The sequence below is a fragment of the Mizuhopecten yessoensis genome, unplaced genomic scaffold (genome assembly GCF_002113885.1).
Source record: "Mizuhopecten yessoensis strain PY_sf001 unplaced genomic scaffold, ASM211388v2 scaffold2929, whole genome shotgun sequence".
Classification (NCBI taxonomy): domain Eukaryota; kingdom Metazoa; phylum Mollusca; class Bivalvia; order Pectinida; family Pectinidae; genus Mizuhopecten; species Mizuhopecten yessoensis.
Window position 1 is genome coordinate 415,521 of NW_018404790.1, and position 23,083 is coordinate 438,603.

General features: G+C 39.3%; 1 protein-coding gene across 1 annotated transcript in view; it reads left to right on the forward strand.

Annotated features, from left to right (window-relative positions):
• Positions 1–23,083, forward strand: part of LOC110446689 (plexin-A4-like) — a 194,997-nt gene that overhangs the window by 38,604 nt on the left and 133,310 nt on the right. Inside the window, 1 exon segment of the mRNA XM_021491966.1 lies at positions 13,016–13,144. Coding sequence (XP_021347641.1) covers positions 13,016–13,144 — 129 coding nt within the window.

The following is a 23,083-nucleotide window of genomic DNA, read 5'->3' on the forward strand; positions in this document are numbered from 1 at the left end:
GAAAATAGACAAAGTGCTCCTAGTGGATGGCAGATATTTCTTGTCGGTATACATACACATAGTACAGCTGTAGGAAGGAAAGAGAAGGGAAGAGACAAAGTAGGGGTGAAGGTGTGGATGAAATTGGGTGTTGGACTGGGTTAGGGATGAGGGTGGGGTTTGGGACTGTGCCTGGGGTCAGTGTTAGGACTTTGGATAGGGGAGGAAGGTGGGGTTTGGACTTTGGTTGGGGTGAAGTTTTGGTTGGATATGTGGGTGGGGGTGGGTGCATGAAGATTAGGATTGGACTTTGGGTAGGGGTAAAGATGGGGTTTGGACTGTGGGTAGGGGAACTGTGGGTAGGGGTAAATATTGGGTTTGGACTGTGGGTAGGGGTAAAAATGGGGTTTGGACTGTGGGTAGGGGTAAAGATGGGGTTTGGACTGTGGGTAGGGGTATAGATGGGGTTTGGACTGCGGGTAGGGTTTGGACTGTGGGTAGGGGTATAGATGGGGTTTGGGCTGTGGGTAGGGGAACTGTGGGTAGGGGTGGGTAAACATTGGGTTTGGACTGTGGGTGGGGGTGAAGATGGGGTTGGGACTGTTAGTTAGGCTGGGGTTGCATTGGCTGTCGATGGGTTGAAGTAAGGGGTTGTTGGGACTGTGAGTGTGGCTGGGTTGGACTGGTAAAAGTAGTATTGTTGCAAATGGAATGAGGATGGCAGGGACCTCAAATGTTTGTTGAATGAAAATCTCAGCTGGACCTGACTACCTACATACTTATGTATACAACCTATATACATACCGTAACACGGACATATTGGCTTTGTGTATGGGAAAATGGTGAATAAGAACAGCATGTAGTTATTTTGTCCGACTTTCGTTGAAGTTTGAGGACTAGTTATGTAGCCAGTTGTGTGTGTAATGGGTGCTGACAACTGCAGTAATGAATGGGTATTCTTGGTTGGAATGTTTTTATATCTTACACATGTAGATTACTGTATATCTAATGGCCCACTGCTGGGGTCACACACTCGTCTCTATTACACCTGTAGACTACTGTACAGCCAATCACAATCACTTCCGGTAAATTCGACCTGTTGACACAAACACAGCTAGGCTTATCAGTCTACTTTTTTCCTGGTGAAATATAGTGTTTTTTTTCACGATTGTTGATAATAAAAAATATCAAACAGTTTCTGGAAATATCAAAGTTATTTCATAAAACAAAAGCAGCATTTCTAGAAAATAAAACTGGATCTTTCCTTCAGTTAATTGATAGATATTAATTTTTGATATCATTTGATCAATCAGAAATGAGCATTTTGAAACAGTGCAAATTTTGTTGTTTTAAAGCTGTCAGATATATATATATAAATTAAAACAATAGGTGACTGGACAGAAGTTGGAAGCCTGAAATTATGGTCAGTTTTAAAAGGCTGTATTACATCTGTTAATAATATACATATAAATGTACATATAAATGGAGCGCATGCATGTCAAAGGTCATACGTATGGATGAACAGAATATTGATACAAAGCATACAAATACAAAGAATATGCATAGAAAAACATAGATATACATATTGTATACTAAAAGAAAGCGTACAGGTATAATGATGAGGAAATGAAGGATAGGGATCGATAGAAAACATCTATGTTTATACAATTAGGAATCATACATACAATAACACCTTATTATAATGTCACCATTTATCCAGAGAATTATAAAGGGGTTTGGCAATAGATTGAAGGAAATGTATAAAGCAATTATTAAGAAAAAGGGACATTAGAATATGTAGGCAGTATTATCGAGGTGGCATTACGTATATTGAGGTTTCACTGTATATGAAATATACAAATAAAAGGTATATGTGCAGAAAGCATGCAGATACAACACATACAAAGTGACAGCATAAAACATGAATAGGAAAATATGAACTGTAAGGGAGAAAACATTGTAATATGAATTGAGAAAATATTCAAAAAAAGTATAGAGACCTTGGGGTAAGATTGTGGTAGGACAGTGCATTAAGTGCTTTGTCACTGTGTGGGGTATAGAGATACACAACACATACACTCTACCTGATTTTACTATGACTTGACATAGACACTAAACATACAAAATAAAATTACCTTCGTTGTATTTTATCTGACGTAGGAATCTTAATTCTGCAAAAAATACGTTTCATTCTTTAATGTTGAAAAATAACACTACTTTCCTTAAAAAATAATGCTTTTCAATGTAAAATATGATACAATGGTATGTGTGAAATATTTGGACGGAATTTAATAAAACTTAATATTTTTAACTAGGATGAATGAAGCTTAACTGTTAAGGTGTACTTTACTGTCACTTGACCCCATATTCCACCGGAGCCACCATGTTTCATTGACTGTAGCCTCAAACCCACATAACTCAATCACCCCTGAAGACACATTTGAACTCTTCCAATTCAAAGGTTGGAATAGTCCATAATATAATTTCAGGGGTGGCAGAGTTAAAACACTGCTGACAGTAACGGGGATATTGTGAGCAAGGTAATGTAACTTTGAGTGTGGTGTGTGCTTGATTGAGAATAAAAATAATCGAGATGATTTATTCATGAAATAGACAATCTCACGTAGAAGAAATAGGAATGTTTGGTTGAAATCCTGCTGACCATGCACAGAGGCTGGCAGTATAGCTGAATCATAAAAACATGGCCAGGTATCACACTATGCTAGCATTAGTTGTGTGTTTATGTAAGACTTGGGGTTATGGAAATTAAGTTTGGCTGTGAGGTGACTGGAGGCTCTTACTGAAGGGTTGAATGATGTCTTGCTGAATAGTCTAAGAATACACTCTTAATTGCCGAAAGGGGCTAAAAGGGCAAACAGTCTTAGAGTAAATATCTTATGAAGGGAGCTAGAAGGGCAAATAGCCTGACAGAAGAAGGGAGCTTGGAATAATGCAAATAGGCTAAGAGGGAATATCTTAGAGTAGGTTTTTATAGTGGATGTCTTACTGAATGGCAAAATGTATGGATTTATAGGCCAATTTCACTGTATCCTTCCCAATCCAGCATAAATCCTACCCAACCTAGCATTAGGGTGCTGGAGATGATGGCTGTATTTATGGGTGTAAGTTAGACTGCCCCCAATAAGTCCCATACCCAGACTAAGACAGGTGCTTGGCAGTATGAGGCCTTGGGAGTGCAGGTCTCAGCTGTTGTATCAGGTATCATAAGATTATCTACAACTATCATCACTTATCAAACAAGTAGGCACCATGCCACCATACTCATCACTGGGAAATACACATGGGGGTAGGGGAATCCCCACCAGGGTGTAGCATAGGGGATACACATATAGGTGAAGCAAAGGGGGGAATCCCTACTAGGGTGTAGCATAGGGGATACACATAGAGGTGAAGCAAAGGGGGGAATCCTCACCAGGGTGTAGCACAGGGGATACACATGGAGATGTAGCAAAGGGGGGAATCCCCACCAGGGTGTAGCACAGGGGATACACATAGAGGTGTAGCAAAGGGGGGAATCCCCACTAGGGTGTAGCATAGGGGATACACATAGAGGTGTAGCAAAGGGGGGAATCCCCACTATGTTGTAACATAGGGGATACACATAGTGGTGTAGCAAAGGGGGGAATCCCCACTAGGGTGTAACATAGGGGATACACATAGAAATGTAGCAAAGGGGGAATTCCCTACTAGGGTGTAGCTTAGGGGATACACATATAGATGTAGCAAAGGGGGGAATCCCCACTAGGGTGTAACATAGGGGATACACATAGAGGTGAAGCAAAGGGGGGAATCCCCACTAGGGTGTAGCATAGGGGATACACATAGAGGTGAAGCAAAGGGGGGGAATCCTCACCAGGGTGTAGCACAGGGGATACACATAGAGATGTAGCAAAGGGGGGAATCCCCACCAGGGTGTAGCTTAGGGGATACACATAGAGATGTAGCAAAGGGGGGATTCCCTACTAGAGTGTAGCACAGGGGATACACATAGAGGTGTAGCAAAGGGGGGAATCCCCACTATGGTGTAACATAGGGGATACACATAGAGGTGTAGCAAAGGGAGGAATCCCCACTAGGGTGTAACATAGGGGATACACATAGAAATGTAGCAAAGGGGGAAATCCCTACTAGGGTGTAGCTTAGGGGATACACATATAGATGTAGCAAAGGGGGGAATCCCCACCAGGGTGTAGCTAAGGGGATACACATAGAGGTGAAGCAAATGGGGGAATCCCCACCAGGGTGTAGCTTAGGGGATACACATAGAGGTGAAGCAAAGGGGGGGAATCCTCACCAGGGTGTAGCTAAGGGGATACACATAAAGGGGTAGCAAAGGGGGGAGTCCCTACTAGGGTGTAGCTTAGGGGCTACACATATAGATGTAGCAAAGGGGAGAATCTCCACCAGGGTGTAGCTCAGGGGATACACATAGAAATGTAGCAAAGGGGGAAATCCCCACCAGGGTTTAGCTTATGGGATACACATAGAGGAGTAGAATAGGGGGGAATCCCCAACAGGGTGTAGCTAAGGGTATACACATAGAGGTGAAGCACAGGGGGGAACCCCCACTAGGGTGTAGCTTAGGGGATCCACATAGAGTTCAAGCAAATGGGGGAATCCCCACCAGGGTGTAGCTCAGGGGATACACATAAAGGTTTAGAAAAGGGGGGAATCCCTACTCGGGTGTAGCACAGGGGATGCACATGGAGATGTAGCAAAGGGGGGAATCCCCACTAGGGTGTAACATAGGGGATACAAATAGAGGTGTAGCAAAGGGGGGAATCCCCGCCATGGTGTAGCATAGGGGATACACATAGAGGTGTAGCAAAGGGGGGAATCCCTACTAGGGTGTAGCACAGGGGATACACATAGAGGTGAAGCAAAGGGGGGAATCCCCACTAGGGTGTAGCTTAGGGGATACACAAAGAGATGTAGCAAAGGGGAGAATCTCCACCAGGGTGTAGCATAGGGAATACACATAGAGGTGAAGCAAAGGGGGGAATCCCTACTAGGGTGTAGCATAGGGGATACACATAGAGGTGAAGCAAAGGGGGGAATCCCCACTAGGGTGTAGCTTAGGGGATACACATAGAGATGTAGCAAAGGAGGGAATCCCCACCAGGGTGTAGCATAGGGAATACACATAGAGGTGAAGCAAAGGGGGGAATCCCCACCAGGGTGTAGCACAGGGGATACACATAGATATGTAGCAAAGGGGGGAATCCCTACTAGAGTGTAGCACAGGGGATACACATAGAGGTGTAGCAAAGGGGGGAATCCCCACCAGGGTGTAGCACAGGGGATACACATAGAGATGTAGCAAAGGGGGGATTCCCTTCTAGGGTGTAGCACAGGGGATACACATAGAGGTGTAGCAAAGGGGGGAGACCATGGATACAGGGGAAGAGGTATACCTTCACAAGAGATTCATGTTGGGGTGTAGCATAGTTGAAAGGATATGCTATAATATCTTAATATCTTGTAATTTAAGATTTTAGAGGCACATGGCAATTGAAATGTTGCTATATATAGAAAAACTTCATTGGGAGGAGGTTAGCTTAATAGATTATGGGATGAGGAATGGTGTGCTTAAATCTTTTACTGTATTACTTGGGTCAGTTCCCATGTGGAGGCTGATAGATACTGATATCCATGGTGATAAAGAGATGACCTCTCCCAACTGTTTTCAGTCAAGTGGCAAGGCTCTGACCTTACCAAAGTCATAAGATTACTTAGGAGTATGGCAAGGCTGGGATTAATTGCTGGAATATTAGGGGCAGAATTATTTATACTGGGTAATTAAAGGCATTGGATTGACAGAGTTGGTGATGCAGGGTACCTATATTAAATTTTTGATGTAAAGAGTGTCAGAAAGCCAAATTTGATTAATTTTGTTCTGATTTTATGAGATTGAAGCCCTTAAAGTCCCCCAGACTTTACGGAGGAAAAAACATGAGATGTTGATTACAGGTAGTTGGGAAGTAGCTATGTAATTGTTGGATTTGACGACCTGTAGGGGCGGTAATAACACTACCTAATCGGGTGAAATTACAAGGTCGATCATAAAGCAGCATTCTCCTTCTCTAATGAGGTACAGTCTTGATATGGAAATAATCTGCCGTCTGAAAATAGAAAATGAGCTGACATCAACACAAAATTATGTGATCGATTGTGTTTTATATAAACAATCTGACGTTGTGTTGGTGTAAGATATACTTGGTACGCTACGTACAGGTGAGCTACCCGACTAGCACAGGTTACATGTGGTCTACCTGCTCAACACACAGGTAATGTGTGGAATCAAGCTCTTCCCAGTAAACCAGGCCAGACCACCCCCATAACCTATTAACAATAAAACAACATTTACAGGATATACCTTCCTTCCAAAATTCACAAATGAAAAAATAAAAAAAATCTACAGAAAGACATGTCAACCTATGTTTAAATTTTATTCTTTGTAGACAGATAACCAGTAAACACAAGTTTAATTGACATTAAAAAATGCTATTTCTGACAATGGAATTTCGTACAAAATGGTTTCTTCAAAGGGAGTCATACAAGACAATTTTTCAAGACAGGTTCTACATCAGTATTTTAAAGTTGGACCCAAAAATCTACTGTGGTGCATAAAGGAGACTTAAAGGAGTCCCTTAGAGAAAAGGAAGGCTGTGTAAAAATATTAATAAAGAGACTGAGACGAGGTTAAAGCCGACCATTTATTACGAGCAGCAATCCTGTATGGAAGATCAGCAGTGTTATTATATAGCGGTGTTTACATAGGAAACACCTCCGATTTAATTCATAAACACTCTATTCACCGAGAAGAAATGGTTTTGTGGGGAGTAGAAGAGATAAATGGCTGGATTGGGAGTTATTATAGACCTAGGCCTGGTATCATTGAACACCTATTATCAGGGTCAAACTCACTACCTTGTCGCAGTAAAATCTCAGTGCTCTTCAATACAAGTCCATTTTAAAAAGGGGAGATGACTTTAGTCTGTTGGCCAAGCTTACATACAACCCTCGAAATTTCTAACCAATAGTTTGCCTCCAAGTTTTTGATCAACAGTTGGCCTTCAAACTTCAAAACTGATATTTGGCCTTCAAACCAAATGCTGGGCTTCTAACCTTACCACAATTTCAGTGGATAATTACTTGAATTTTGAGTACACATTTCATAAACTGACCAAAAAAATGTTTGGCATGAAAGTAGAATTTGTGATAGATGCTTAACATAATGAAATGTTAGCAATACACAGCAGTTGATTTCAAACCTTGCAAGCATAGTTGGCCTCCAAAGTAACAACCAATAGTTGGCCTCCAAATTTACAACCGATAGTTGGCTTCCAATCTTGGGACCATCAAGTGCTTCCGACCTTACATCAATGATTTGTTTCAAATCTTACGAAAATAATTGGCCTCCAAATCTACTACTAGAAGTTAGCCTCTTACCTTATGTCTAAAATTGGCCTCCAAACTTCTAGCCAATCAGAGATCGCGTAGTTAGCAGTTTAAATGTCCCTGTAACAGACACCCCCTTGTTTACCTGAGGTACCCGTAATACCCCAATAGCACCGCAGGATTCTGTAGAGTCAATACACACCTACCAGTGAGACAGAGCTGTCTTGTAAAATGACACCTGTACACTGTGCTATTAAAACATTGCGATTTGTGGTTTGTGGTTATGGTAAGGTAGTGGTGTGGGAAAGGGGCGTACAGCTAACCTACACAAAATAGGATCGGCATGGGAATGTAAACAAATAGTACCTCAGCCAGCTTTCACAATCACATGCTTTTCTTGTCACCCTGGTGTGACAAATGGTCTGGTGTTATACTCTATGAAATAGGTTATTCTCCACTCTATTCTCTATGTAGATGTTTGCCTTTATGATTCCACTTTCCATTGGCGTAGAATCAAACTTAAATACATGTACATTTGTGACATCAAATACACAATTCTTTGTGGAGAAAAATATTTCTATAGCTTTGTGTTTGTAAAAAATTATGTAGGAATGCGTATGATTTGTACTGAAAGGAATAATACATGTTTTTGTGCAGGATACTTTTATTTAAATAAAAACTGTTTCCTTCCGGGACCATTTCATTTACAATGTCTCAAGAAATCAGCTTGTGAATCATATCACAATAAAAAATCGGCCAAATAAATACATAGCTTCTATTTCTGTATTCTTATTGATTTGGACGGATGAAGACTTGAGTCAGGATATGCGTGTTACAAACTGTATTATTTGACTGGGATGTATAGGAGAGATATAAACATGGTTAGTTCTAGCAAAACGCCCTAGCATGATCCCTGCTCTGTGGAGACCCAACTCTCCACCTCTGACGCCACAACCACAGACACAGTAGCTACAGTATATTATCACAAATGTTTGGCAAAAACAAAAAGAATGCTTATTCCCTTATTTCGCTTTATTTGCATATACATTCAATTAGTAACCAATCACGCAAGACCTTACAGACTGGCTGAGGATTCAATCATGCAAAGTCTTGCTCAGGAATATGGAATTAACAGCCAATCCGTGACGTCCTTTCTGAAAGACAGTTAACGATTCTGAAAGACAGTTAATGATTCTGAAAGACAGTTAATGATTCTGAAAGACAGTTAATGATTCAAGGATAACAGGATGAATTCTGCACTCGTAATGTCCACATTGATGTGAAACTCATTGGAAATTGCAGCCAAATGATTTTGTTGCAATGTATAAAAGTTGAGTAGCAAATATTTGTGACATAAACTGAAAATTAACTTGGAGCTGTGAAAGTACAAAACAAGGGGAGGTAATCTGTCCCTTGTGAGCCGTTCCGATATGAAATAACATAACAGAAGAGATCATATGTCCAGAGTCCTGGTGCTGTGAAAATACTTAACAAGGGGAGGTAATCTGTCCCTTGTTTGCTGTACTGCTATGAACTAACATAACAGGAAAGATAATCTGTCCATAGTCATGATTCTTAACAAGGGGAGGTACTCTGTCCCTTGTTTGCTGTACTGCTTTGAATTAACATAACAGGAAAGATAATCTGTCCATAGTCTTGATTCTTAACAAGGGGAGGTAATCTGTCCCTTTATTTTATTGGTGCAGTGAAAGTACATAACAAGAGCAAGTACTGTAGACCGGGACATTTTCGCTTCAGTTTAACTTTAGCCTTTTTTGCCCTCCGTAATGAGGGCGAAGTTATAATCATAGTGAACATTGGTCAACCACATAGTTAAATCAAATGTGGAGGGAGACATGAACACAGGGTTGATATGGAGATAAATCTGGTCAAGGGCAAATAATTTACTGAGCAGTCATTTCCCAGTATATAGTAATCTTTTCCTTCATACTTTTCATGCAAAAATGACAACACTTGGGTGCAGAATTAGAATTACGTAAGGAAATTGGGATCGTCCCATATAAATGAATGAAGTGATACTGCACTAGTGTCTAATATCTGTCTCTTTACCTAAACCTAATTTCCCTTTACATAAACCTGATTGACCTAGTGTGATGTGATATTGAGGGGACTTCTATAGCTTTGTATGGTTTCTTTGTCTAGAGATTAATGGTCAGGTTGTCTGGTCAGATAAAAGCAGTTAGAAGCATTGTAACTTGGCGTGTTTAGAGTCGATAGTCATTTGTGCTTTGTCAGCAGAATCGGCTCGATTGTCACATCCTTTGTGCTGAGTAATGGATTCATTGGCCTCCATCCACCATCAGCTCCATTCAGGTGTAACACTGCGCTACATATCACCTCTGCCAGGTCTCTCCAGCAGGTTATTAAAATATTACTTTTGCCTGTTGCCGCCTTGTAGTTGGATAGGTACTCTCATAGTCCATGTTTTCATGCGAGGCTTTGGCTGTTTATCATCAAATTCATAGCCCTCAGCAATGGTGATGTCTCTAGTTTAACGATTCCCTTGCTAACGTTTCTCTTTGATGAAATATGTCTGTTAATTTAGCAAAGTACCTGTTGGTGTATTAATTGTGGAGGCGATTTGTGGGAGGGGCCTGCACTTTTATACCTCCACATACCCTAGGTCAGCATCACTGCCTTTAACGTACATGCTTTTTGGTCAATAATGTAACTTTAGACGCTGCCATTTAACAAGCGAGTGCATGGGGATGACAAGATATCGTGTAATTGGTGCTGAGGGACTCCGACTGTTACGCAGTGCACCACGCTGTACGGTAATAACACGTCTGCTCTGTAGAACACATACAGCTCTCATCATCACAATAAACAAACGGTACTATGAAATTGTAATTGTTAGAATTATTTCCAGAATATGCATTGCTCTGAAAATCATCTCAAATCTACCATGGGGATGCATCCTGTATGAATAATGGCTGGCAACAATTAGCATGTTTTGACATTGAAAGCCTGGAGAACGAAAGGACTTGATAAATAACCATTGCAAGTTCTGGTGTCATGGGATTGTAAATATCACAAATTGCTTGGAGAATCATTGATCTGACAAAAAATATAAAACAAAAATTGAGAAGAAATAGTGTAGAATGTATAATTTTCTCACAAAATGATGGAAGGATGGAATTGTAAGTGTAAGACATTGCATTAAACGCGGCAGTGGTGACGTATTACCATAGCAACGGAAACAGAATAATACTGTTCTCTCAGTAATTGGACACATAGAATTGCAAATGTTGCACATAAGTTTTTACGAAATCTGCACAAGTTTGATCTCGCAGGAGCTCTTCGATCATTGAAGATGAATATAGGTTGTTTCATTAAAGTGATGCTATTCTATCGTTAGAACCCCCCCCCCACAAAAACAGCAATCGTTTGAATTTCTTTGAATGATAATCGAAGCAGGACTGAATTTGCAGTCATACTGCTCTTTAATGCGGCACTGCTGTTGCGCTTGTGACATTGGACTGCACCACTGAGTGCACTTCACTCCAATTAAAATACCCTAATTCACTGCAACTTTCCCACTGATGAGCAGGCGACACCAGGTGCCAACTCGGAGAAATAAACATGTTTCTGTTTTTGAGCAGTTTGAGTGAGAGAAGTGCTAAATTTGATTTTTGTTCAGTTGCATTTCATGAAAGTCAGTATGAAACTTACCACAGTTTTAACTCCAGTTACTGTTTGCATTGTAATTAGAAATCAATAACAGTCTTAAACCTAAATGGTGTTGCAGACATTTTTCCCTGTAAAGGATACATTCTAGCCTTTCATTTCACTATCTCATCCTGCAGAAGTTTGGAAATGCCACAGGATGAATTCGAATAGGATTAACTGTAGGTTAATCAGCTGATCAATCTCATGAATATATTTTTCTAATACATCTCGAATCATTGCAATGTTGCTTGTACAAAATTTCAGTTAAAGCTAGTAGATATTGATTCTTCAATATTTAATCTCTCATAGTCAGGCCAAGATCCTGATGTAAAAAAGGTGGTTAAATTATGTTCAACGTTTTAAAACAGCTTATTTAGAATTTATTATATTCCTGACACTTGGATAGAATCCCAACAGTACTTGGTATTTGCAGATTTTCTACTTTCCCAGAGTAATGTTTAAAGTAACTCCCCCCATCCCTCCTAACCCCCTTCCCCAAGCTGGATTCTGTGACATGTGTTTACCTCAAGGTCATCTAGGCTTGGTCTCCCCCAGACCTGTGATTGCTTGAAGTTCCCACAGACCTGTGATTTTCTCCGGTTCTCTTTGACCCTAGTTTAGGTCTGGTCCCCATCAGACCTTTGATTGTCTCTGGTCCTCTTGAACCCGAGTAAAGGTCTGGTCCCACCACACCTGTGATTGTGTCTGGTCCTCTTGGACCCGAGTTAATGTCTGGTCCCCACCAGACCTGTGATTGTGTCTGGTCCTCTTGGACCTGAATTTAGGTCTGGTCCCCACAGACCTGTGATTGTGTCTGGTCCTCTTGGACCTGAGTTTAGTCTGGTCCCCACAGACCTGTGTTAACTAGAGTCTGCTGAGTCTTTATTGTGCCACAGGTTCTCCACAGATCTGTGTGCACCTAACACTGCTAGTTCAAACATAAATGCCTGTGCTAGGAAATGGAATGCTATAACACTTCAGTAGGAATGTTTAAGAACACACAAACAATTGTCAGGGCTATACATCTAAGGTAAAGACAATTATTACAGTAGACCAGTCTATTTAAGTGAAAGTTATCGATCAGACATAATTGAAAATATAATTATTTCTGCAATCCGATGTACACAGTGCAAACAGGTTCGTTTAGTTACCTGGCTCTCAGGATTGCGTAAATACGAGCAAGGATACATAACGATGATCAAATTAGAATGTTCAACTATTAAGTGGACATATAGGGTTTGATGAAGATGGAGTATAAATACCTGTACCAGTCTATCAGGCACCTGCTTGGTTAAATGTCTCCCTTGTAAACAGTGGACATAATTACCTGTTTATTGAGAGTACTTGTATGGGTAAAACCATCATGCTGCTGCTGCTGATGCTGCCATTAGTTTAACAATGGCTTTTAATTGGTCCCTTCACTTTGTTCACTGTCTGTTATGTGCAGTACTAATTCACCGCTGTCTTCTATCTATATGAAAACCAAATGTTAAATACATGCTATATATTGTTTTATTCTTCCATTTTTATCCCCCTTCAACATAGTGGAGGGGGCATTAAGTATTTTCTGTTTCCATTGGTCCATCTATTTGTCTGACATTTCGGTAAGTTGGACTTGAAGTCACAATATTAAAAGTCCAATAGTTATCAAATTCATCTCTGTATACATCTTGATAAGGACCGCACCATCTTGATAAGGACCGCACCATCTTGATAAGGACCGCACCATTCTATGAAATGTAGGTCACCGTGACCTATATTTTCTGCTTCACTGGCCTTGGTTAGATTTTCAGTCTAGCGATCTTTCCATTAAAGCAAGAGAGGGGACATAAGTATGTTTTACAAACATGTTTGATCTGAATACATTATCTGTTTCTTCCTTTTTTGTATAGATCTCTATTAACCAACTTCTGTATTCTTCCAGGTTGCGATATCGTCCCAAGAGGTTGCAGAGGCATATGAGGAGGTCGTCATTGATGAGGGAAATGCCATCCGAAAGAACATGTACTTTGACACGGACCAGCGCCACCTATATGCCTTCACAGATACAATGGTAGGCAACTTTTTATCTTGGTATCTACTTAACAGCATGACTTTCAAGGTCAAATGATACAGACACAAGGTCAAATACTGTCAGACTCAAGGTCAAATTCTGATACACTTTAGGTGGAACACATACTGACTCAAGGTCAATTATGAGTTCGACTCAAAGGTTAAATGCAAATAAGCTAGAGGTCAAGTACATACAGACACCATATAAAATATGAGATAGATTCAAGGTCAAATACATACACACTGAAGGTCAAGTCCAGATAGACTCAAAAGTCAAATACAATCAGGCTCAAAGTAATGCAAATAGACTTAAAGTCAAGTACATACAGACTCAAGGTCACTAATGAGATCGATTCAGACACGAGGCTAAGTACATACAAACATGGCCAAATATGTCCAGGCTTAAAATATAAGTACAGAGTACAGGCCGAAACTAGGTCAAACAAACAAGGTCAAACCCTTGATCATTCTTGTTTAGGAATTAACAGTTGTAGAAAAAAGCTTCTGAACACGTACCAGGTTGTCAGAAAAATCTGTGTCTAGAATTATTCAGTTGATCGACGGGAAAGGTTAAAGTTATTATTCATTGAAATGCGATGAGTTCAGGGTCAAGTGGAGATTTACAAAAAATCCTCAATTGTTGTCGGAACCAATGGAAGGCCAATCAGATTGAGAAATTATTATATTGATTGCATTCATGTCATTAAACAGAAGTTGAAGTCAGGAGGGTTTATGCGAAAAGGAAATAGCTGTTATTTTTCAAGGTTGACTTTCTCTGAATGTGAAAGCAAAGTCTTCCGATGTTATTGGTATTTCCCTTCAAAAATGCTGATTAGGGAAATTGTTGTAGGAATCTTGTGGTAATGCCTGTAGAATGGGTCCTGTGTGGATCAGCCGTACTGGTATTGCTGAGTTTAATTGTTAAACAAAGGCTCTGGCATCAGTAATTAGAGCCGCGGGGCTCGGGGGGACGGACAGAATATTTCACCAACAACAACCGCCATCAGTAGTGTGGAGTTTCCCGTGCTGACACCAAGCCATACCTAGATGGTAGCACTATAGAATGGTGTAGAGTCTCGAAGCTGTAGTGGTTCACATTATAAAACTTGATGTAAGGTATATCGGTTAATGTCAGCACAAGAAAAGTGTCGGTTAAAGTCATCAAGGGATTTTGTCTTCGGAGAAGATTTTAAGTAAAAAAATAGCATGGTGTTTCTTTAGTATAAACACGTTGGTAATGACGAAATCGGAGATAAAAGAAATAAAAGAAGTAAAACGTGGTTATGAGTCGGAATGGCTGTGATTGTATAGTGTCATCTTTGTCACTGTAGAATTCTGTGATGACAAATATTGATGTTCATTATACACTTTAGCTTAAAATCCTATTAAGTGCCTTGTTGAGTTTTCATGGGGATAAACAAAATCAGTCATTTGTCCTTTTTCATTTACAACTACTAACAATAGTTCCAAAAGACAAAAGAAAACACATATCTCACTTAGCGCAACTTTTTTAAGGGATGGCCGGATTCATCCATAGCTGCTCAATTGGAAAACAAAAGATATAAAAACAAAGGCGGATTGTAATAGATTGGTGGCTAAGGACCGTAAAATCCACTTCATGTGGCGTAAGGTGATGGCTGGAAACCAAAATTGATCAGTTCATTCAATCTATCAAGGCCTGAGCTCCGTGTATATAGCCTCAGGGCTTGATGGAGCAGTGAACAACAAGTAATGCTTGTTCCGTTTGCCAGGGCTCCAGGCTACTACAGATTTGTTAGACAAATTGTGGGCTTTTAATTTGAAGTTAGGTCTGAGGGACATGACTATGTGATTAAGATGAAGTGAGGCTGTTGTTTGAAGCTCGTCTGTGTATGTATATTATTTTCTGGTGGTGTGGCGGAGATCATATATACCGTCTCCTGACAGAATTTGAACGTTAATATTGATTATCGGGGAAATGGTTTGTCTACTAGTATCTGTCTTTGTCAGTCTTTCCATTTGGGAGAAAATTGAAATTCTTGATAAAAGTTTTTTTCCCTTCAAGTTTTCGTGACTATGCTTATATGATTTTGGAGAAATTTATGAACATCATACAGGGTATATTGTAGATACTACCTCTTGTATATAAATCTGAATGACCTCGTATCATACAGGATTTGTTTTAAAAGCAAAATTACTTTTTCTAGCATACACACATATATATCTTTATGTCGACTTGTAGAATATAGGTGGTAATTTTTATGGAAGACAAATCTAAATTCCAAATAAGGACATTGATCATCATGGCAGCATGCAATTTCCTGATGCTGTTGGTAACTAACGTCAATGTGAAATGAATCTTTCTTGATATAAATAGAACACTCCGAATCCGCCCATGTTATGGATGATATACACACGATCCTGCCATGTAACGGGTTTAATATCGGCAATTTTGCCTCATGATACATTAACAATACAAAGAATTTGGCTATATGATATAAATAATATAGAGTCTGCACTGCATGTATGTGCCCCTGCTTTAGTTGAATGGTGTCCTGACTGGCCTTGACCAGAGGAAATGGTCAGTTAGCTGTGATGGATGACCGGTGATCAGCTATCTGTCATTATTGACATGTGGGTGCAAGATTATGACATGTATAGACCATAAAGCTGTTGATCAACCTTGTTGAGGCTTTTATGTTAGTCAGTATCTTGCTGATGTTTTATAGACTGATCTGTGTCCTGGCCATGCTTAATTGACCAATAATTTTAGGAATTGCTTTGTTTTTTCTTCACACTTTTACATATGGTTTCTGGATCAGTGGTGTAGATAGTGCAGGACGTTCTTTAACTACGACATCCTCTACCATACAAAAACACTAGTATATTGTTAAAATGGTCAAAACCCTCCTACATGAAATACATACATGCCTATTTGCTTTGGAATTGTTTCTTTATGTGTAGGTGCCAATTTTCTATGTTGTGAGAAGGAAATATTATCGACAGAAAATGGAAGTCTTTTGTTTAGAAGTATCATTTGTATTATAGTCTAACCATTCACATATAATGAGCACACATCACTCACACGGGCTAATATTCATGCAAAAGTCAATGGGATGTTTCTTCCTCATTATTTTTGTTTTAACAGAGAGGGAGTAAATCTGACGTAAACCTCACTGACGTGCTGTTGGACTGAAAGGCCGTGCGTGCATGGCAATCTAGTAAATACCATCATTAAAAACAAAGCAAGATTCTTTGAACATCAGTGGGAGCTGAAAACAAGTTGCCATTAATTCAACGTTTCCATAAATAATACATTAATTGCTTTAACGTTTACCATCCTACACCTAGTACCACTATCTTCACCTCATACTGCCGTGGCCGTAGCCTACATCCGTGATTCGGCAGGAGATCCGTTGAAGGATATAAAAGCACCATTTAAAATGTTGTCAACATACCGTGATATTGCAACTAAAAGCATTCATCAGAGCGCCCCAGCAAAATTATAGCTGCAGATGATTCGTAGAGAGTTTCTTCACATCTGTTTTGAAATTTAAAATGGTGCAAATGAAAGATAATGTTAGCAATTAGGATGGAAATAATAGGCCCTAGCCCACACCTTTATACACTAAAAGTCTTTACATGGCCTATAGCATCTCTTGCTGTGTATCAACTGCTGGGAATATAGAATCACGTTTTTTTCTGTAGAAATTATATGTATTATTTTCAAATTAAGAGTAAATCTATTTCATGAATTCAGCTATTGAAATAACAAATAGTCAATGCATTTACATAATTAATTTGCCTTGAGCAGCAACACATGGTGAGGTTTGATATGAACATGATTCATAGAAATCTGGTAGTACAATTTAGAGTAGGAGTGGTTGGAAAATTCAAATGTACACCATGGGAGAAGCTGATGGTAACCATTATAGGTTTCAATGGCACCATTATAGGTTTCTATGGTAACCATTATAAGTTTCAATGGTATCCATTATAGGTTTCTATGGTATCCATTATAGGTTTCAATGGTAACCATTATAGGTTTCAATGGTATCCATTATAGGTTTCTATGATATCCATTGTAGGTTTCAATGGTAACCATTATAGGTTTCAATGGTAACCATTATAGGTTTCTATGGTATCCATTATAGGTTTCAATGGTTACCATTATAGGTTTCAATGGTATCCATTATAGGTTTAAATGGTAACCATTATAGGTTTTAATGGTACCATTATAGGTTTAAATGGTAACCACTATAGGTTTCAATGGTACCATTATAGGTTTCTATGGTACCATTATAGGTTTCAATGGTACCATTATAGGTTTCAATGGTAACCATTATAGGTTTCTATGGTATCCTTCAATGGTAACCATTATAGGTTTCAATTCTAACCATTATAGGTTTCGAGGATGATGACCCAAGGGTTTCCTATGGAGACTCAAGAGAGTTTCCTTTAAGACTAAACAACTTCTGAGATAAACTCTTGATAGTTTTGTATGTTTCCCTGAGAATTTCTTTTGAAATTCAAGAAATTTTGTGAAATAAAATGAAATAAACCATGCAAATTTCTGTTGGAGACTGATAGTGACTATTCTAGAGTTTCTATTGGAAACCAGAAAGCAAATGAGATGAATGAGTTTCTCATTTAAAGATCTATAGAGGGAGAAGGAATCCACCATTGGTTATAAAGGCCAGCGTTTAGCTTGTGTCATTGTAACGTATTAAAGGCCATCCAGGTACCTGTTGTGGAGGTTGTTGTGTTGGATACTGGCCATGGTGTGGGAGGGAGAGAAGAGGTGGGGGTTAAAATCACCCAGTCACTGTCAATTCAGCAGTGGGGTTACTTGAGCGTGAAATTTACGAGGGGACTTCAGAGACTGATAAGAAAACAAGAAACAATGCTTGGGCAATGTTCATCATCGACAATGGCACAGGATTGATGTGCTATTGATTTCTAAGTTGGTATCAAAACTTATCGCAAAAGCTTCCCTGCCAGGCGTCTCGGCTATGCCACGCCACTGAAAGTTGACGCACTCCAAGTCGGGAGTTACATTATAGGTACATGGTGAGAAAAGCACTTTTGTGATACCGAGTTTTACATGTAGAAAGTTTCTCTGAATAGGGAGAATTCAATTTCTTGTTGGTCCCCTGACGCATGTATATGGCAAGACTCGAGCTTCATTATAACAAGCCATCTACACATTGTACAGTCATCCCTCCTCTCACCACCGTGATGCTTCTCATGTGCCAGCAATATCACGTGAATATCGGGCAATAAAAATCGTAAATCCAGAAATGTTATAGACAAATAGATGTGTATGGATAAATACCTGTTTCGTCTGTGACAGATAATGTCTAATTTTTGTCTCGATCCTTTAACGTAATAAACTCTAATCATGCAGTATCTACCATTGTTTAAGCATTATCATGCTACTAGAGCTAAGGTTTTCATTACGTCTGATCTAGTGGATGTGGGGAAAAGAGAGGAGAGACTCTTGTCTAAAGCAGTTTTAACAATTTTGAGATGATCCTTTTTGATACTAACATTTGGTATCTGATGAAAAATTCAATTTTTTAGAAACTGTTGCACAACAGAAGGTGATGATCTGAGTGGGGAATTGACAAACCACTGAGATGTTTTGGTTTCAGTATTTCCGGAAGTTATGCAATTATTTGAACAGAGTCGTGTGAAATGAAATCTCAAACGCTTACAGTTCCCTGGGATGACAGTAGCCTATTGTCATCGTGTGGTGCCGTACGTTCGGTACGGTTTGAGCAAACATGCCTTGAAAACCTGCACCACTGTTCCAGGATCAGTTCCCCCGGAGCTGGTAGGAATTAAAAGATTAAATTGCCAGTAGTCTGTGATCTTTTTACTTCATTTAAATTGAGCCAGAATCCGGGAAACAGGGCAAAAATTAACGCTGATTGATTCTTCAAGTTGAGAATTCTGTACTATTGGCATTAAAATTTTATAGAAAACGAGGCAAAAAGATAGATTGGAAAATGCATTATTTCAAACATGGTTCTAGTGTATTTTTCGGGAGATGTTTACCAAGTCATTTTAATACAGTTAAACTCCTTGCACTTTCCCAGCCTAGATCAGAGCAATCAAATGTGGAGATTGAAGCTATGCATATGGTACAGTTAATTTAGCTAATCTTTAGAAAATAAGGGCAGGATATTGAATTGTCTTATCGACTCTCCCTAATCTGCCGGGGGGAGGGGAATTTACATCAACACTGCAGTTTTACTCAAGTCAATGTGAGCTGCAGGATACCTCAGTGATCCCCCATCTTCAGTTGATGAACTTTTCAATGTTTTTTACTTGGGGACGGGAATCAAGGAGGAACTTTTTTCCGAATATTTGATTGGTACTTTTTTGGCAAAAGTGAGGGCTGTGCACTTATAGTTGGACCTTTTCTGTCGTAAGAGGACACGATTTCCTGCAGTAAACATGTCTTGGTTTCAGCATTAGCCATTCCAACATTTTGCTTGTTTCAGACTGGTCAACCTCCTACCTCTAAAATTAGAAGCATTGTAGGGGTTGTATTTCATGTAGCAGTGTTTTCCAGTCCCCTTGCTCAATGTTAAGCCCAGGGCTAATTGTCTTCTTGCGATGTATGAGGTATTACAAACGGTTTTATTGGCAATTGCCAAGACACATTTAAGTCAAATAAATTCTCTTTTAAGAAGAATATTTAAAAATTAAAATAAAACGTTCCCCTTTCCACGAGATATCATGAATTTTAAATGCTTAAGTCCCGGAGCAGTCATTCCATGTGGAATATAATGGATGATTTAGGTACAGTTACAGTAAATTACATGCCAGGTAAACTGCACAATTCCAAAGTTCGTGAAGAAGAGCTTGTCTATTCATTGATTTCTTACTCTGATATATAAGGATGAGGCGACTACGAATCTTCCCCAACTTGAACATTATACAATAACACCATATTATCCTGACTTTTATAAGTCATAATGAAAGAAAAAATTAAAGGCGGCGAAAATGTGATACATTTTGGATCAACTGCAATTTAAAAATGATTCAAAGTAAAGTTTTGGAAGTCATGGTAATTCCTATTAAATCCATTTGTCCACATGAACACGAAAAAGCATTTCGTTATTTTTCCATTGCTGGTAATATAAATACTATAAATAAAAATGCCACTGTATAAATAAATCCAGTTAGTCGTAAAGTATATCAGGACCTACGTTCTTCAACATGAGGTTATATCGGATGTTGTAATTCAAATTTGGAACTTTAAAAAAAGCACACCTGGACATTTTATGAATGAAACCTTGTACTTTTATGGTAGCAGTTTCTGGTGTTATCTCCGAATACCTTTAAAGGTTACAGTAAGATTACGTGGTGTTCATTCATTCCGCGGATTGCGATCAGGCTTTGTTATACTCCACATTTGACCTATTCTCTGCGGGTGTCCCTGACAAATATGGTTGATTTGGCATTCAAACGCCTAATATCAATTGAGCACTTTGAAATGCCATGACTTTTTATCACCTTAATCAATAAAATGTGCTGTCAAAGCTCCATTCTTCTTTTGAAATGTTTCGAATATTGATGAAAACAAATATGTTTCAACGTATGTGGCAAATATTTTACAGATTATAAACGTTTAATTCAGTGGAAAAAGTTGGACCCAAATCTAAATGGGATTGGCTTCAGCTATCCAACATTCATTGTTTATCTGATTTACGAAATTTTATTGTAGGCTTCGCCAAGTTGTACATCTCTGATAGTCAATGATGTGAAAAAATAAAATAAAAGATGGGATGGCAGTGTCATGTATGAACAGGATGGTAGGTCTTGTGCCAAACTATATACAGAGTTACGGCCCTTTGTGACTGTCTTTTGTCTTGGGCATAACTCATATACTCTTTAACCTACAACTGCCAAATGTTATATGCGCACCTTTTGAATGGCAGAGTGTCATCATATGTTAAAATCAGGTATAGAGCCGAGTTATGGCGATTGGTTCATTTTTGATACAAAATCTTTGTCTGGAGCATAAGGTCCTTAGTATTTCGCCTACATTACGACCAAACTTGTAATAAATTTATAAATCCTGTGGTGTTTATTTTACTTACTGTCGTCTAAATAACAGTACCATAATGGCTATGTCCGGTTGGGGACTTCTAGATAGCTCGCAATATAATGTAAGTGTACATATTTTAGCAAGTTTTCTTATCTTAGCACTTTTGGCGCTATTAATCTTGTGCTGAAGTATGACTGCGCTAATTGAAGTTCCTGTATATTGTTTTCTATTGCATATATTATGAGTGCACTAAGTCTTCAATGTGCTCATCTGTTGATATTCAATAATACGCCAAAAGTAGGGTCTACTTAAATGAGTACTTTTTACAGTATTTGCCTCCTTTCAATCGTTATGCCGATTGCTCAGTTGTTTCATGGCCTTAATGAGTTTGAATTCTAACAAGGTTCTACTAGGTTACTTCAACATTGTAAATGAAACACATACGAGAAATATTTATAGACTGTAATCTGTGCAGCTTGTCACAATTGAAAGCTATATGAGGAAATCTTTGAGTAAGAGGACACCCATCCTCCAGTAGTCAGGTTTTCATCAGAATTCAATTTCAATTTGATAGCAAAACGTTATATCAAACTTGTGTTTCATTCCTGTATGCTTTATACCTGAAATCCATCAAGTTTCTAAATAAGAGGAGCAGTTATGACATACTTGTGGTCATAAACTTGTCGTTTGCTGAATATTCGATATGATTAGAATATTTTTGTCAGGTTTTGTGCTGCAGATTCTACATTACAATGACAGCAACATACCATACTCACAGCCACATCTAATTTCAAAGTCTTCGTGATAAGCAGTTATGACAGCCCGTGTTGTACCTGTAACATTTAGATTGACCTACTTCTGCTGAGATAGGCAACCTGGCTAAGCTGTGTTTTGTTAAAATTGATAAAAACATACCGGTACAAATCCAACAACTTGGGTTTTCCTTTCTGCTGTGTACTGTCTCGGGCATATATTTGGTTCATGCATAAAACATATGTGAAATTAGTTTGTCAGATAAAAAGAAATGTTCTCAAAGTGCCTTACAAGGTGTTACATTAAATAGATACACATGAATTTATATTTAAACTGAAGAAACTGAGCTTCACAAAGCATTCATGGAAATCATGTGATATGTGGAATGAAGTGGTGTATTTATGATGGGTGATCTATTCGGTTCAATGGCAAGCCGAAATGCGGTCAGGTTTGAGACATGCGAGAAGGTGTTGCGTGTTCATTCATGGAGAATAACACTGGTATGAGTATACATTCTTTGGGAATAGTGTAGTATGCTAATATGAAATAATGTTGGTTTTTGATAAAAAAAATATATTCTGTCACCCAGTAAGAATGTCTGCTATGTTTCAAGGTCTGACTGTTTATAGTGATAACTCAGTGACGTTACCTGTTAATGCAGAAACAGATAGATTTTAGAAAGAAGAGGATCGGGATGGACATGGAGGGGAGGGAAGAGTGTAGTGTAGGAACAGGGAAGAAGGGGACAGAGAAAGTTGAAGGGCAATAACCAAGAAAAAAGAGGGAGCTGGAGGGGCAGAGAGGGAAGTAAAGATATGAAGCTTGAGGGGGAAGAAAAGGAACAGAAACCTAGAGGGGGATTGAAGAGTATACAGGGAGCTGGAGGGGAGGTAACTGAACAGGATATGCTGAGGAAGGGATGGGAAAAGAACGAGCAGTAGTGGGAGGGAAGGGGACAGGGAGCTGGAGGGGATGGAGCTGGTGAGGTAGAAAAGAGAAAGGTAGAGGAAAGGGGACAGAGGGAGCTGGAGGGGAGGGATGGGGACAAAGGGAGCTGGAGGGGAGGAAAGGGGACAGAGGGAGCTGGAGGGGAGGAAAGGGGACAGGGGGAGCTTGACGGGAGGGAAGGGGACAGAGGGAGCTGGA